General features: G+C 52.7%; 2 protein-coding genes across 2 annotated transcripts; both read right to left on the bottom strand.

Moving 5' to 3' along the window:
* Positions 1-8,075: 8,075 nt before the first annotated feature.
* On the bottom strand, positions 8,076-9,042 carry BZA05DRAFT_432742 (uncharacterized protein; the record flags this gene model as incomplete). Its single annotated transcript, XM_051486232.1, has 3 exons — positions 8,076-8,433; positions 8,557-8,724; positions 8,824-9,042. 3 exons carry the CDS (start codon positions 9,040-9,042, stop codon positions 8,200-8,202), a joined length of 621 nt encoding a protein of 206 aa, XP_051344517.1. The 3' UTR covers positions 8,076-8,199.
* A 1,518-nt stretch (positions 9,043-10,560) lies between these two features.
* On the bottom strand, positions 10,561-12,609 carry BZA05DRAFT_17027 (uncharacterized protein). The gene is made up of 4 exons (XM_051479196.1): positions 11,950-12,609; positions 11,690-11,873; positions 11,446-11,613; positions 10,561-11,375 (listed from the first exon to the last, which is right to left on the bottom strand). Exons 1-4 carry the CDS (start codon positions 12,205-12,207, stop codon positions 10,636-10,638), a joined length of 1,350 nt encoding a protein of 449 aa, XP_051344516.1. The 5' UTR covers positions 12,208-12,609; the 3' UTR covers positions 10,561-10,635.
* Between the last annotated feature and the right edge of the window lie 3,823 nt (positions 12,610-16,432).

Genomic DNA, 16,432 nt, shown 5'->3' with positions numbered 1-16,432 from the left:
ATCCAATTCGACCAGTGTCGTACGCGAGCTGAACATCCATCTTGGGTGATACTCCCCCTCACTCGAAGCCAGAGAGAACGTGTGTTCAAGTGACCACCACCGTGCGTGAGAACCTTAAACCGGTCTCAACTGGCGTATGCCCTCTGGTTCGAAAATGGGGGGGAGGGGCATTTTGTTCTGCGCGTGCACCGTGGCCGTCGCAGCCGTACTCGTGGCCGGGAATTGGCCGTGGCAACCGTCGCCGGCCGGCCACATTTACTCACCCGCACCCACCGCAGTCGCAAGTTACAACTGCGGCGTTTGTCGGCAAGGCTGAGCGAGCTGCAAAAGTCCCCGCCCGCTCTTTCTTGTCGCTCTCGGCCTCACCGTTGTCCCCCGTTAACCGCCATCATATCCCATATCGACGATTATTATGCTGTGTCCGCTGGATTAGGCATCGCGTCCGATCCCGTGTCACGAGCTATCCTTCCTCATTCTGTTATTCGAGCAAAACTGCGGCCCTTCCAATTGGCTGCCCGCTGCGACTAGGTCAACCGTGATACAAGCGGTTCAAGCGGGGAAGGCACAAGCTAAGTTTGCCCTCCGAACAACTCGCTCACAAAAAATGCTCACAGGTATCGAAAATCGGAACGAGACTTAGCGTGTGCAGCTGGCAAGCAGTTCGCAGGTGCAGGAGACGCCAGAGAAAGTCAGCACAAATGCTGATAAATGTCGTGTTCTGATTGTCTCCCGTCCGTTCGCTCCTGCTAGCCGCTCGTCTCCTGGACATCATAGCTGGCGCTGCATAGAATAACAAAATCCGTAACAGACCCCATGTTTGTAGCTCTCCTCGGCCCCGTTCAAAATGGAAACGATGAGTTGTTCTTCGACAACAGCCACCTCCTAAACTCTTTCTGTGTGCGGACCGTCTCACGCACGAGTTGTTGCGACGTCGAACGATGGGCTTGGGAGGGATTGGCACGCCGCATTGCAGCGAATGCTGGCCCGGCGTCCGTGTTATGACTGGATCGTCCGGAGGCCCAAAGTCTCAGATGGATCCGAGTGCGATCTGATGTCCGAACGTAGGAGCATGCACATCGGAGGCCAGTGTGTCTGTCGGAGAAAATCGAATTTCCGCAGAGCAAACGGTGGAATAATATTCCTGCTTCCAGATGCTGCATCGGGAGTCCAGCTCACCAGTTCTCGACCCCCCCAGACGCACGAGCGCACAACCGACCGACATCCCGTCCCGACAGTTGTCCTTCCGTAGAGTTCGGTTTGTCGTCGTCGTCGTCGGTTTCTCAGAGTCACCACGAATCATCAATGCATTGTGTCCCAAAAATATGCAAATATTCGTATCTCCTCCCCGGTGAACTTTGTCGTATTGAAGCCGCAAAGCATGTACACCTCATTATGCACCAATTGATGCATTGTTCGTCTGTGGGCCCATTTTCTTCCCTAGGAATGTTCGGCAGCCAGACGGTGATAACGGAGCATCTCGACCATCCATTTCCATGCGGTTACTTGGCCACCTGGAGAATTTGGATGTACATGCATGTAGACACGACCATGCCAGGATCAGATGGGGTTTGCAAGCGCAAAAGCTGAAGTATCGCCGCCGTGTCCTCTTCCCAGACTTTGCCACGGCTTCTACCGGTATTTCCGTCCGTCGTCTGAGGTTTACACGTAGACAATGCTCACGCACCGGTGATGGGTTGCGACCCCGATATCTCTCCACTGCGAGGAAGAGCCTTGGTCCACGACTATCTTGATCGCCGCTTGGATCGCTCCATCCGTCCTTCTCCAGACACGTATGGATGTCGTCCTACGAGCCAGTGGTATTCCGTCCGAAGCTGGATATAAATCCAAGTGGCAAACGGCACCGCAGGGTATTGATCACGCAGTCCTGGTAGCCTGTCCGTCTCGGCCTCCCCCCGTCCATCCAGAACTTGATGACGACGGGCCATCCGACACGGATCCGGAGTACTTCGGTGAGTGTCCAGTCGTGATTGCGCTGGCAGACTGTCTGGCGGTTTCTGTGACAGATGTTCTTCCCTCGCTAAAAGACCCTTTCGCAGAACCGGTGGCGACGTCTTTTCGGCTTTGCTGCGATAGGTGGGCCTGAGAGTACAACGGTATGTGTCCCAATCGGTTCCGGGCTGCATTGAGAGTTGCGATGATAAAGTCCGCAGAGGATATCCCAGCAGTGGCGAATGGGATGCGACTGTATCAACCGGTTACCCCGTCTCAATCGACTGGGCCAGTCGATTTTTGGGGATTCCATTCTCGCTCTCTCTGCGATTCAATCGAAGATGTCGAGCCATTGTGTAATGGCAATGATTGGGGATTGGGAGCGACAGTCAGTGTAATCCTTGCTGTAGTAGGTTAGTCGTAAGTTCGATATTGGGAACTTGAAAAGTGGTTTGATAATGCGACGTACCCTCGAGCGGCCAACCAGAACGCAGATGATGATACGTATCCCGAATTCCACCCGTGAAAGGAAGACGGGAGGCCATTTCCGAGGACCCCTGGCGATCACCGTGAAGAGTGATAGGCGATGCCATTGCTTCTATTCCCGCGATCCGAATGTGAGGACCCTTAATGCTTGGACAGTTCACGAAGGATAGAACCTGCATGTTGCGAAACAAGTCTCGCTGTTCCATATCCCGTCCAGGGTTGAGCATCTACGTGTAAGTGCTGCTCTGGAACAAAATCTGGAGTGGCGAATACGTCCGGCGGATCGTCCGTCACCCCTCGCTCTGGCTGAAGTATAATCGTGGTTGGTGCGTGAGTTACTTGTCTTGTGGGCCCTATGAAGGTTGTCGGACCCCGCAGTTGAGCTCCACTCCACCCGCCCACCTATCATCACGAGACTGTGCCCCCATGGCTAACTCGTGTTGCGCGCTCCTGCTTCCGTCCACATCGAAACCTCGCTCTCCAGTCGAAAGCAAGTTTATGCAATTGAGGGAATTTCTTAATATTCCGGGCGCGCACAGTTGCACGAAACACCCATGAAACAAGTGCGGGATGGAGATCGTCGAACCGTTGCAAAGTTTCGACGATTTAGAATAAAAACCCCAGGTGCGACCACTCGAATTCGCACCGATTTTTGGACTCGTCACGCGTCAAGAGGAGGTGTGATTGGTGTCCCGTGTGCTCCCGAAGAAATCGGAAATTCTGGGTGTTGCGGATGTTGACTAGCGGCGCTGTTTTTATCCGTCGAAGCTTTCTCGCATATGTTTGATCCACGCCAGGAAACAGCTCCACCAGCAAGCGTGAGGCTGCAGGCCAGCTGTAGGCGAGATAGCTGACGGGGTGGTAGATTCGATCGGGGGTGGGCGGGCGGCCGACCGAACGCACTGTCTCCACCGTTTGATTGCGATCTTGCGTCATTCACCGTCAGCCTTGCATCTCTCGATAAATGACATACGGTGAATGCTGATACTCTACCCAGAAGCACTCACTCGCAATTTCCGAATCCACTCTGATGTCGTTCTCGCAACCATGACTTGCCGTATTCCCCGACCAATAAGAGAGCGGCGCTGGGAAGGCTTGGCTCCTATCAATGCATGCGATGGGACAGCTGCGGGCGATAGGCTTCGCATGGTAAGTAAAACAACTCGGGCTCGGGACGGTCACCTCATGCTCATCACGGCTCCAGGATTCGGGTGCATACTGGCCATCGGTAGTCATCGAGGATGCGGAGATGGAATGTATCTGGCCTCGAGGGATGTCGAGGGAGACAACGGCGAAGACATTGACATTTCAAACCCGACCACGGGAGAGCTGTCGTGTCATGGGTTGCAGGAGGGTAACCGCAATCGAGTCGGATAGCCACAGGAAAGGGCCCAAGGGGCCATATGACAGCCAGGCCAACAACGCATTCCTGTCCCTTGTGGCTGTACCTGTGGCAGGCGGCCACTTGGAAGCCTCCCATTGAGCTGCGGCTGCTGCGGCGCAGCGAGCGAGTGAGCGATCCGTCTCCAGGCAGGCAGGCAGGCAGGCAGGCAGGCAGGCAGGCAGGCAGGCAGGCAGGCAGGCAGAGTGTCGTGTGTCAGTGTATGTGTAGCAGGTAGTGTCTTGTCTGTCTGTGTCTCCGGCTTATCGCCAGGGGCAGCTTCTGTGCTGCGTCCGTCCGTGTGCGCGTGTGTGTGATGTTATACCTCTGCATGTCTTAGAGCGAAGCTGTTCCCCCCCGAAAGACCGCTCCACCAGACCCCTGCAGAATCGCACCAAGCCTTTTCCCGAGATCGGCAGTCCGCATGGTGTCTAGGTCACGTTTCCTGGTGTGGTGAGGGGAAATCGGAACGAGTGGACTGGGGCGACTGGTGAATGTCTCCCCCAGGGGGGTAGTGAGTGCTTTATACCCACTCCCGCGCCGTCGACACCCCCTCGGCAAATGCATCCGCTGCGTGGAAGCAAGACGGTACATATGAGGCATGTTCCCAGCCGAAAATTTTCCGTTTCCGTTCGATGCAACGAGCCTAACCTCAGCAGACCGAAATGCAGCGACGTCTTCCCTCCGGCGGGCAGTCGATGCGCGCCGGACTGGCTCGACCTGCTTAAAACAGTGTACACATGTTTCACGAAAGCCCACACCGTTCTACCGTGTCGCTCTCGATCTAACTCTTATTCAGCACCGGTGAAGCCGGCTGGAGCACCGTTCCAACAGCCTGCACGGCGGGGTGCTTGTCGATTCGCCGGCCACGGAGCTGTCATGGGACGTCTGACGAGTGCGGGGCAGAGTCACATTGTCATTTTTTGCACGTGCCGACGGACCGCTCAGTCGAATCACATATCCGATAGCCACCTTCGGTTTATTTACCAGAGTCGGCGGTAAAGTCGGGCCCCACCCTCGATACAAGCTGAGAGAGGAACCCCCGCCGCGACGTTGGCTACCCTTCAGCCACCAACATCTCTACATCTCGCCGATGCATGCGCTGGCATTGACTCTCTGATTATGGCTAGTATCGATCCGGAGAAACCTCATCGGTGCTTGAGCAACTCACACGCTTTCCTTCGCCAACGAGATGGCGACGTTGAGCGACCCCCGAGCACCAGGTTGCTGGGATCGAACCTTGCCCTGCAGCAGTGCCGTCCCCAGGGCGCAATCCCGATCGCAGGTAATTATGATGCCGGGCGTCTCCCGCGCATAACAGAGGCCAAACATTGGGCCGCTCGAAAGTTAACCAAGGCTTGGGGGGCCCATATTGCTATCAACCGCAACCAGGGATATCCCAGTATGGTCTTAAAAAAAAGCATGTCCGCACGGGGCAACTGACTAGGCATTCGGAGGGGTAACTGGAACGCAGGGGATGGGCATCCCATTCTCTTGTTGCTCTCTTGTTGCTCTCCTGGACAGTCCCGGGCAATCCTGAACACACTGATCGCGGCGCGCGTCCAATGGAAAACCGGGGGCTCCAGCGCCGCCTTTCTCTTTGGTCTGGACGATAGGAGACGAGGGGAGTTGAATGGATTTGGTGTTGGTCAAGTGAAATCCGACAGAGCTATCCGTGACATCTGTGGAACGAGTGATTATAGATGGACCGTCGGCGTGCGAATGGATGCGTCTGGACATTGCTTCTCGCTCGAAAAACAAGCAATTCGTCTAGGTTAGGGGTGGAGCTTAGTTACTTGCCGTCGATAAATGGATCAGTATGTGCTGTTCTCCAACTAGTATAGATCCGGTGGTCGTAAGTGAGTGCTGGATCAGTAAGGCCGAATCGTCAGCTCCAAGCATTTGCTTTTTGGGTGCTCTGAATGCGAAACGAGTACATTAAGCATGTAGTGTACTTGCAGCACCACGCCATCATATTTTGTTCTGCTGTCATGTTGCCCGCTGTAGGTAGTGGTGACAACGAAGTTTGAGGTTTGGGAGCGGCAATCGGCCAGCCTGTCATTTTCAATTTCTGGATATGCCGGCGACGGCGATAGCAGTGGAGTGGTAGAAGGATCGAAGGAAAGCTTTCGTCGGCGTTCTCGCCAAGAAACTAAAGCATGAGTGCTTTTGCCGTAGGTCACGTGGAAGGCGCTCGCTTCATTGGTGACACGCTCGCGAGACACGGGCTTACGTTTCGTTCATTCAACTGAGCCACGGAGTTGACCGTGCCGCTCCCTTCGGGCATATGCTCTTATGCGGCCGTAAATCTAGAAGATCTGCCACAATGCGTCCATTATGCGCATAGATGTCGCGCTGGCATCAGGGAGGCTCGAAATTACTTTTTTCCCCCCGCGATCTATCATAATCTCTCACTCGAAAGATTATGCGTTTTAGGAGAGCTGACAGAACTCATTGGAAGTCGCCAAGTGGAGAGAAGCCAAGGATGGGCGGACAACCGAATCACTCCTAAGAAGTATCGGTACAGTCGGAAATCCGGCCAGCGTCCTGACCTAAATCCGGAGACGGCCCCCAAGCGCCTCGCCTCGAGATTCTACCAACTCAAGACAGGACACTGCCTCACCGGCCAGTACCTCCAGTGGACCAAAAGCCGCCCGGATGCCCGCTGCAGCTAGTGCCGCTGCAAGACACAGACTCGGGAGCACCTCTTCAAAAACTGCCCTGAATGGAAAAGCCAGCAAAAGACACTCTGGGCAGAAGTTCGGAGGCAGACAAGGAGGGGCAAAGACCGCTTCAAAATACGGGACCTCTTCGCAGACGAGCGATGCAGCAAGGCCATCCTAGAGTTCCTCTCTACCACCGATATGGGCAGACGAATGCCAGAGGCCGATGAGGAAGATGCAGTAAGTGAGGCATCCGAGTGGAAGCTCAGGGAGCGGGAAGAGAGAGCGGAGCTGAGGCGACTCGAGGAGGCGGAGGAGGGTGCCGAAGACGGGGGGGAGGAGGGCGCTGAGGCTGAGGATCTCAGCGACGCAGAATAGCGGACTAGAAAGTTGCGGTAGAGGTGGGAAGACTCGAGGGCGCGGGAGTGAGTGCGAGGGCGCGGGGATGAGTGCGGGTGCGCGGACGACTCGAGGGCGCGGGGATGAGTGCGGGTGCGCGGACGACTCGAGGGCGCGTGTGCGAGTGCGAACGGCGGAGACATATCTTTGGGAACGGCCGGGGCGGAGGGTAGGGGAAGCCCCATCGGGCCGCCTGACGAAAGCTGGGTTGGACAGTGGCGTGGAAACTGGGGGGGAGGGGGGTGCACGTGTAGATGATATTACCATGATCTAGATAGGTCGCATGCAATCAACGACTGAGCAAAAAAAAAAGAAGAACTCGTTAGAAGTCTTAGATAGGCTGCATGCGAAATAATACAGGAAGATCTCTCCCTCTCTCCCGTTGGAAGTCTAGGTAGGTCGCATGCAATCAATGAATGAACAAAGCACTCGTTGGAAGTCGCCGATGAGCGGTGCAGCGAGGCAATCTTAGAGTTTCTAGGAACGACAGATGTGGGGAGGAAAGCTCCACCAGACCTGGAGGAGGAGGATGAGGAGGAGGCAAGCATCGCATCGGGGGCAGAGCAAGAGTGCCCAGCAGGGTACTGTGTCTGTGGTCGGTGCGAGGAAGTAGGAGATGAGAATATGCGGTGATATCTTCATAGAGCGGAAAGGCGGAAGACGGGGAGGGAAGCGAGGGGGTAGCAGGAGGAGCGGGCATATAGGCCCATACCGGTCTTTACTGTCAACCTGCCTTCTACTTTTGCTTGTGCCGGCCCGAGGCGAATGGGCAGGGGAAGTGGGGCGCCGCATCGGACTGGCCGGTACCGGGGCTTTCACCTCGACTGGCCAAGACGGGCAGAAAAAGGAGTTCGTTGGTTCGCCATAGTCTAGATAGGCTGCATGCGAAATAAAACAGGAAGATCTCTCTCTATCTCTCTCTCTCTCGTTGGAGGTATCAGTCCCGGCTGGAGAACGGAGCTACAGGATACTCGGTCACATGGCACTACAAAGGCAAAAGCACTCAAAGAAGCGTCAAGAAAACTTGTGATCATCTCTTCAAAATTTCGTAGTTTGAAGTGAGGGCACAATTATGAAGAGGACGAAAAAGCAGACAGTTGTGACTTAGATATATGGGTTGTATGCTGATGGGAAGGTTGGGTTAGTACTGCTGGAAGGGAAGAAGAGAAGGGGAAGAGAATACCTATGGTGAACGAGTCGTCTTTGATTTTTAGGTTCCTCGTGTCTTGAAAGCATCCCCCCACTATCTTAGCCAGCAGCCGTCCAAATCCGATCATCTCATCCGTTTCAAGCCTGATGGTTGTAACCCGGGGGGTGACCTCACTTCTGACGGAAGCACTCAGACACGTCATGGCCATCCTGATGACAGTATGTGCACTTCTTATTGTTCCACGTGGTGTGACCGTGCCTCGGTCTTTTGTTGCCCTTGTTGTAAACGGACTTACCTGCAGGAATCTGGAGCTTCTTCTGCACCTCGGTCTCTCGGACGAGCAACATGCGTAGAACCTCGTTGGGCTTTCTATCCAAAGATTCTAATATAAACAGCTCCTGGATCTGCTTAACAGTACGTTTTCAATCAGGAGCCTCCGCATCGATCCCGCGTAGTAGGTAAAATGAGTGCTCTTAATTCGAAATATTTTCATTCTCTTCCTTTGCGAGGAGATTGAATCGGCCCACATCATGCTGGATCTGCTGTGCGTAGACTCGCACACTTCCCACATCCGAGAGGCGTATTTCGTTGAGCTCATTACGAATCTCGTAGGCATTGTTCCCCATCTTGGCGGCCTGGTCTATCTTGATCGTTTCCCACAGCTCATGCGGCTCTTCGTAGGCCTTGAACTTCATCTAGAAATGGCGCTCCATAGCCATCGTGATTGTAGACTTTTCAAAGTCCTTGTGGTTTAACCATGAAAGCCATTCCGCCGTTGGCGTGCTCGATAGGACGTTGGCAGTCTTTTCATCCTCAAAGGCAGGCGCCGATAGTAAAATAGGCCGTCCATCGGGTTCGGTCTCAATGCCGATGGTGATGTTCCAGGCCATGTTGTACTGGAGAACGAGCTTGACATCGAAGATCCACCGCTCGTAGTTATTACCGTCGAACTTCTTGATGCCCGCAATCTGCAACTTGGTGTCCTTCGCTGCGGGGGTGGTGGCGAACGACATGGTTTTATTGTCGGAGGTGTTTGGTAGTGGCGGAGTCTCGAATCTGAAGCGAAGGTCTTCCAGGTGGTTAGATGCGCGTTCTGAGTACCGGGCTCCAGAGTGGTTGAATGATGGGGGAGGACATACAGACGAGAGAGTGGATGGGGGGGTTGACCGTCTAGGTATTCGACAGATGATGACCAAGAAAGAAGAAGAAAACCCACGGAACCTATATAAGTCTCTCTCCTCCCCACGTGATCTCTCTCCTGCCCGCTTGCTCGACCCGGATTTTAGCCGACAGCTCCTCCATCACTCGTCCACATTTGGGGGGGTTAAGACCCTAATTACTGTATAGTGAAGGAGGGGGGGGGGGAGATACGCTTTTTTCCGTATCAGTACGGTCAAAATACGTAACTTTGACCGTACTTATACCATACATATCAAGAATATAGAAGATAGAGATAGGGATGGATAGATAGATACACAATGTTCGGTTGATTCTCTACTTCTCGTCGGACCAGAGAGGCCCTCTATATACACGTTCGTCTCGTCCAAGGCAGAATACTCTTACGTAGGAGATACTCAGGTCCTTCGGCTTGTGAGACGAGCACGGTCCGCGCCGCGTGATTAGGTGGAGCCATTGGGATCGTGAGTCTTCTAGAGCCTTCCGGACGTCTAATCTTGACAAAACGGATAGTGGGCCATACCACACTCTCATTCCCACAGACCGTTAATGACATTCTAAATGCACATGACCTGACCCGGTGGGAATTTATTCCCCTCTCCAATATCGATCAGTATAGAAACGACGTGGAAGACTATGAGGAAAAAGGCGAGTACATACCACTTTTCTTTCCGCTCACTTATGTCACATTCACTTCGGTGGGGACATCGGCGCTTCGGCTGACCTAATGTCACCAGTGGCTTGGACGAAATGGATGAGCGGGACTGCTAGTAGATGGGATGTTGCCGCTCGTCATGAATCATGATATAAAAACAGACGAGTGCAAAATCATGAATTAAGAAAAGAAACAAAAAGAATCGTCACCCGTGTACCCCTTCTATTCCGTCTTCACGATTACTATTACCACTGAATGGTGCACGGAGCCACAGGCCGCTGGCTATTGAAGCAGAGTGACAGGCTGTGCTATGATCGATGGTACATACATGTAGCAACAGGTAGTTCACGTAAGTCGCTTTGGTATACGATCCGGAACCGCGAATGAGAATACACAGCCGCGTAGCTAGTAGCCATGGAACGGCAGCAGCAAGCTACCTCGGTTGCCTCGACTCTCCAACATCTCCGACCTGCGCGGTACCTTCTAGGACGTCGATAATCGGTGGGCCTACTCAACCAGCTATTGTAATACGAAAGATGTCTTCAATAAAATTGCATTTATTTACATGCATAGTTCATCTAGGTATGCTCACATATTCACATCCCCCCAGCCGTACTGTGCCCTAAGAATTAGGACCATAAAGAAAAACCTCTATCAGGAAAAAGAAATGGCTTTAAAAGAACCCCCGGGTATCAACGGAATGCGACCGATAAACCAAAAAAACGAACAAAATACGCAGCCGAAACACATTAAACAACAATCATCTGCCCAGCAATCACGATCCGGAAGGTGACCCCCCGAATCTATTATCTCGGCTCGGCGGGCCGCCGATGGTGGCCACGTAGTTTCCCTTGTCCTTCCCAGCTAAATGACCACTCGTCATTCTCTCCATCTCCCTCCTTTTTTTCGAGTTGTTCTTGACCTCTTGCTCGGCTTGGAGCTCGTTATATTGCAGCTGAACCTCCACATCCACTCGGATGCCCGGATTTATCGACTCGGCGGATTCGCTCTTGTGGTGACCGTGGCGCGACTTGGGGTTCTCGTCGAGCGAGATTTCCTCATCGGCGTCGCCGATCGTGGACATGAACTGGTCCTTCTGCTGCTTCTTGCGCTTCGCAGCGCTGTTTCCGGAGCGCGAATAGATCGAGTTGATGACATCCTTCGTCGAGAAGGGGCTCGGCTTCGCATCGCCAAAGAAGAACCGGCGGAGCTGGACGAAGACGGGCATCATCATGGGCGCATTGTTGACGAGGAAGCCAACGCAACTCTCTCGGACTGCCCATTGGGCCATGAGGGTGCTGGAATACAAATCCTGGAAGACGAACGCGGATCTGAGGATGGCGGCGACCGTCACGAAGATTCCGGCTCCGAAAAGGAGCGTGATGATGACTTTCCTGTGGAAAGGCATGGTGGATTGGATGAAGATTGGAAGCGGGATGCTGATGAGGTAGACGTCCGTCGCAACGTTGAGGATCAAGATGACGATATGCTTGGCAAGTCCTTGGGTACAACTCGCTTCGGAAGAGACTCAAGTCAATAAAGGATAGGCCATTTCAAGAGGTCGGGATATTGAGGGACAACTTACACCCTGGATCCGGAACGACCTGCCAGTTCTTATGGAAAGGAACGCACTCGCACATGGTGGTGATGAAAACGATCACATACGTGATGCACACCATCCAGAGGGCGATGCGGACTTTCCTTTGCGCGTCCGTCAAGCCTTGAAACAGGCGCTTGAAGAAGAAGCACATGCCTAGGGACAAAGTAGGCACCGGTCAGTTCCAGTGATTGGAAAAGGGCATGCATGATTGAATCGGGCGGGAACATACAGGTCTTCATCAACCACACGGTTAAACCGTACTCCACCCATCCGGAGATGAACAGCTTCGAAGCAGTGACGTGGTCCGCGATCTGCTCGGGATTCCTGCTGGCTCGTATCTCGGGGGGCATGTTGTTGGATCCGCCCAATCCCGCAATGAAATGGATCTGTGTTGTTTCCGTCGTATATACAAGCTAAACATACTGCTGTCAGAACAAGCATCGGATAGTGAAACAGCTGTGTGTGTTTTTGGGTGCGCGCAAAACTCACTCCCGCAAATAACATCAGATAATCGTCGATCTCGAACTTTGATATCGGCACGGAGATGAAACGCCCAATGGTCCTGAAGATGATGAAGACCCACGCCACAGCGAGCAATATCCAGGCTTCGATCCGGAGGTCGATCGCAGCCTTGTGTCCTGCGGCCAGGGCCGCTTCCAACGCAGCCTTTTTGGCGGCATCAGATGTTGATATCGTTGCTGTCGCTGCCGCCGTCGCCAACGCGGTTATTGTCGAGAGTGTCGTCATTTTTATCCTTCCAGAATCATGCGATGAACGGGATCCCAGGTTTCGCAGAGCTCGTGGGGAAGGGGGGTGGGGGGGATCTGCTTCTTAAGGACCCAAGAGCATAGCAGCTGCAGGAGGTCCTGAGGAATCGTGGCGAGGAGTCGACACTGCGCCGGAGAAATTTGGCGTTCTGGGCACGCTAAGCATGCTGCTGCTACCACTAGTAGAGCAGAGTAGGCCCTCGCTCTCACGGTAAACGATACCCAGTTTCCTAGTTGATGAATTTCGTGACCGGCGAAGGCCGGAGCCGATCAAAAGGGGTTCTTGGAGGCTGATCCGTCGGGTAATTGGTGATGTTTGGTGTGAAGTTTCAACCCTGGAAGCGTCGTGATTCGGGACATGGATGTGGCCGCTCTATCTGCGGACTGCTCAGAGATGGCGTCAAAACCATGGATCGGCGCGTGTGCGTAAAGCAGACGAGTACCGTATGTATAGTACCGCGTCGGTACCGTCTACATATAAAGCGGACGGGCATGTAGATACCGTACCAGTAGCGTCTGTAAAGCAGACGAGTATTTAGTGTAATAGTACTGCTAGTAATACCATATCATGGGCGGCAGAACGAATCGTGTCTTCGCGTCACCACTCCATTGCGTTCGGACGCCCACCACGCCACAGCAACACCATATTCCATCGAAAATAACAGCAGACGACGCGAGAGTACATACCACTCGCGAGGTACTATTAGTCACGACTATTGAGAAGCAGCAGGCGCGAGGAGAACTACCTTCGCATCGGTTAGGAAGTATCTGTGGGAGCGGGCCGGGGCGTTGTGCGGGCGCCAAGACTCAATTGTTCCGTCACCCGGGCCAACTGGCCCGAAGTACTAGTACCTGTGAGACATACCGGTACCGATTTCGGGTATCTATGCAGAGTCGATACAGAGATGCCGCGGCTCTCGCATGTGCTACCCACGCAAGGCCCGACATACATAGCTACGAACAGGCCTACAACGTATGTACCGGTAAAGTACCGGTAGGTACCTAGAGTGGGAACGCGGCAAATTGATGGACACAGGAACATACTCGATACGCAGTCGCGCGGAAATTGCATGGTCTCGGTGCATTCGGTAAGTAAGTGCACACTGTGAGCGACGCTGATATATATGTGTTTGTGCATATATAATAATAATGCACATGCCCATTGCCCACCGTCCCGAGAACAGATGACATGAGAGGCGTCGAGACTCGACCTCAGGAGAAACAGATCTCCAGTCGCACTAGGTATGATGCTAGAGTAAGTTTATGTACCTAGTGGAGCCGCTGCCATCGCGTCACGCGACGACGTTTTATCTGCAGGCCGATGCTTGGCTGTCGCACCTCGAATCATAACGATAGTTGGGTCTGGCCTTTTCCTTTCTGCCGAAAAATAAGGTCCCGTCGCGTCTAGGGGCTGTTTTCCTCGTCTCGTCTCCGGCCGCCCCTGAGTCTTGATCGTGCTCCAAGCCGAAAGGTCAAACCCGATGGCTTCGGAACTACGATCGGGATGGATACCGTCCTTGAGCCGACACGATTCTGCCATCTCGCTAATACTTATCTACCTAGTAACCTTGAGCCGCTTATTTTTTGGGGGGTTTTTTTCGAGATCCGAAAAGGACCTTGCCAATCGCTTCCACTTTGGTCGCTATGGCCTCAGACAGTCTCGGAAGGAGTGATTACTGTACCAGTATGTACTGTACTCTGTTTCTTTTTCCTAGAGGAAAGACATCGTCACACGGGAGGGAGGTTTGAGACGGAATGGTCGAAGTCAAACCAATTACGCCGGTCACTCGGTATACTAGATATATGCAAGGGGTATTTTCTTACGTGTTCCCCGATGCGCGAGGGTGTCAGTTCACGGTAAGTCGGTAACTACAGTAGCAAAAAGTGGGGTGCGATTACTACCTGAAAAATACCAGAGTTATCACAATATCAAAGAACTACCAGGTTTTTACTTAACCCGTATTTTTACTTTTTAAAAAGAACCAGACAGCACGTATTTCCACATAGAAAAAAGGCCTACCATCTTTCCCACATCACGTATCAAAAAACAATACGTCTGCTACAGACAACCAGAGTTATTCAGTGTTGCAGTACATCTGCGGTGAAATACGTAAATATAAAACCTACATTGTTCTAGAACCATATAGTAAACAAAACTGCCTATTGGGTTAACTTCGATGGTACTACGTGATATTCACCAGTTGTCTGCAATATCACTACTGAAAGACTGCCGTGCTTGTAGAGGCCGGTACTCACCAGTACCCTTAGGGTCCGTACAATACGATCTTCTGGAGTATCATGGGGTTCGAGATATGCGGTACCTAGAATAACGCATTTACTGCTGTGCTTACCAGCACTCTACTTTAGGGTCCGTACAATGCGATATTTCACAACGGACTTGCATCGCCACAGCTCCTTCCTCGCCGCATCTGCTCCCCCTCTTCTTCTTCTTTGCATCATCATCGCAGCTCCTCCCTCGCCGCATCTGCTCCCACTCTTCTTCTTCGTCTTTTCATCATCATCACAACTCCTCCCTCGCCCATCTGCTCCCCCGCCGCAGCTCCTCCCCTCTTCTTTTTCTTTGCATCATCATCACAACTCCTCCTGCCGCCGCAATCCTACTCCCACTCCCCCCGCAACTCCTCCTCACTGACAAGTCCTCCTCGCTTACCACTCCTCTTTCCTGATAGCTTCTCCATCAATTCTTCCCCTTAGACAACTCCTCCTCGCTGGTAAGTCCTCCTCACTAACAACTCCTCCTAGCTGACAACTTATTCAACTCTCCCTTCTCGCTGATAGCCCTCCCCCCTCGCTGATCACTGCTCTTCCCCTCACTGATAGCTCTTTCTCTTCCCAACAGCTCCTCCATCACTCAGCCACAACAGCAATGCCAGCGGATTATTTGCAGCGAAGACAGTGTGCCATCTGCGGCTAGGCCAGCGCGCTACCCAGGTCAATTGGCAGGTGCTTCGATTGGAAGCACGGGCCGCCTACAGTAATCGAAAGTAGCAGTACTAGTAGTAGTAGCAGTAGTAATAGTAGTAATAGTAGTGATAGTAGTAGTAATATCTGAAAACTGCCAGAATGTCGTACATTTTTGCTTGCGTACAACACGTCTTATCCACAGTACGTGTTTTTTTGAAGCCAGAGGGTTTCTACGCATTTCTTCCGTGGATCTCTTGTAGTTGTAGTTTTACTACAGTCCAGGGACCATTTGGTTGACATGAAAACGGTGCTCTCTACACTACGTTGTTGTGCATACAAGGTAGTTTTCTGGCATGTCTCTGGTATTCCCGACATCACGTAAGATTTTGCGTCTGGAAGAACTGCAGTGGTTCTTCCTACTTTTTGGTATGCATATCTTTACAACCCTACGTAAAGATTTTCGATACCGTAGAGGTGGGACTATGGGAAGAAAGAAATTTCAAAATACATCTGTATTTTCGGAAAACTGCCAGGTTTCTACCTATACGGTGGTTCTACTCATGACCTGCGGAAGGAGTCGCACCCCACTTTTTGCTACTGTATCTTAACCCCCAACCATTTGTTGCATTTGACATGCAGGGATTCCCAGCAGCAGTAGCAGCGTTGATTGGTGCATAGAGCCACGCCTTTTCCCCGGATGCTCGAGGGAGCATCAAGACTTTCAGCGGCAGTTAGACTCGGAGCGGGGTGAAAGACTCTGTGTTCGCCGACTTTCCTGAAGGAGAACTCTTTCCGAAGTGGGCTCTATTTGATGTCAAAGCGCTTTTGAGATCGAAACGTGGAGTATGGTAATAGTATCGCCCACGACCATCAGTGCTTATGTACCAGTACTCTGTAGGTACGTAACTCACATAGCTCCACTACGCTCCTCCATGCTACTACTAGTACTAGGTATCATAGTACCTACGACGACACACCATGAAAGCAGGATGAAGGAAGAGCTTTCGAGGCGAACGCTTACATAGTGCTGTGGAACCTCCGGAGGTTGGATTCGTGTTACACCGCGTGTGAGAGCTGTTGATCTCCACGCGGCATCGAAAGTCTATCCCAAGCCTGCTTACGATTGGCGGTTCCATTAGCTGCGAAGCGGCCGAGCCACCGATTGCTTGGGGGGAGGGGCCAGACGTTTCGGCGCTGCCATTATGTATGCATGTATCCAGAGTACTTGGTAGTGGTGTAACGACTTGTGGATTTTCGGTGGATTCTTCTTTGCCGAAAAG

Source organism: Tricharina praecox (assembly GCF_024521635.1).
Source record: "Tricharina praecox strain CBS 144465 chromosome Unknown BZA05scaffold_1, whole genome shotgun sequence".
Classification (NCBI taxonomy): domain Eukaryota; kingdom Fungi; phylum Ascomycota; class Pezizomycetes; order Pezizales; family Pyronemataceae; genus Tricharina; species Tricharina praecox.
Note: the sequence above shows the minus strand (reverse complement) of the source record. Positions and strands in the feature narration are given on the sequence as shown.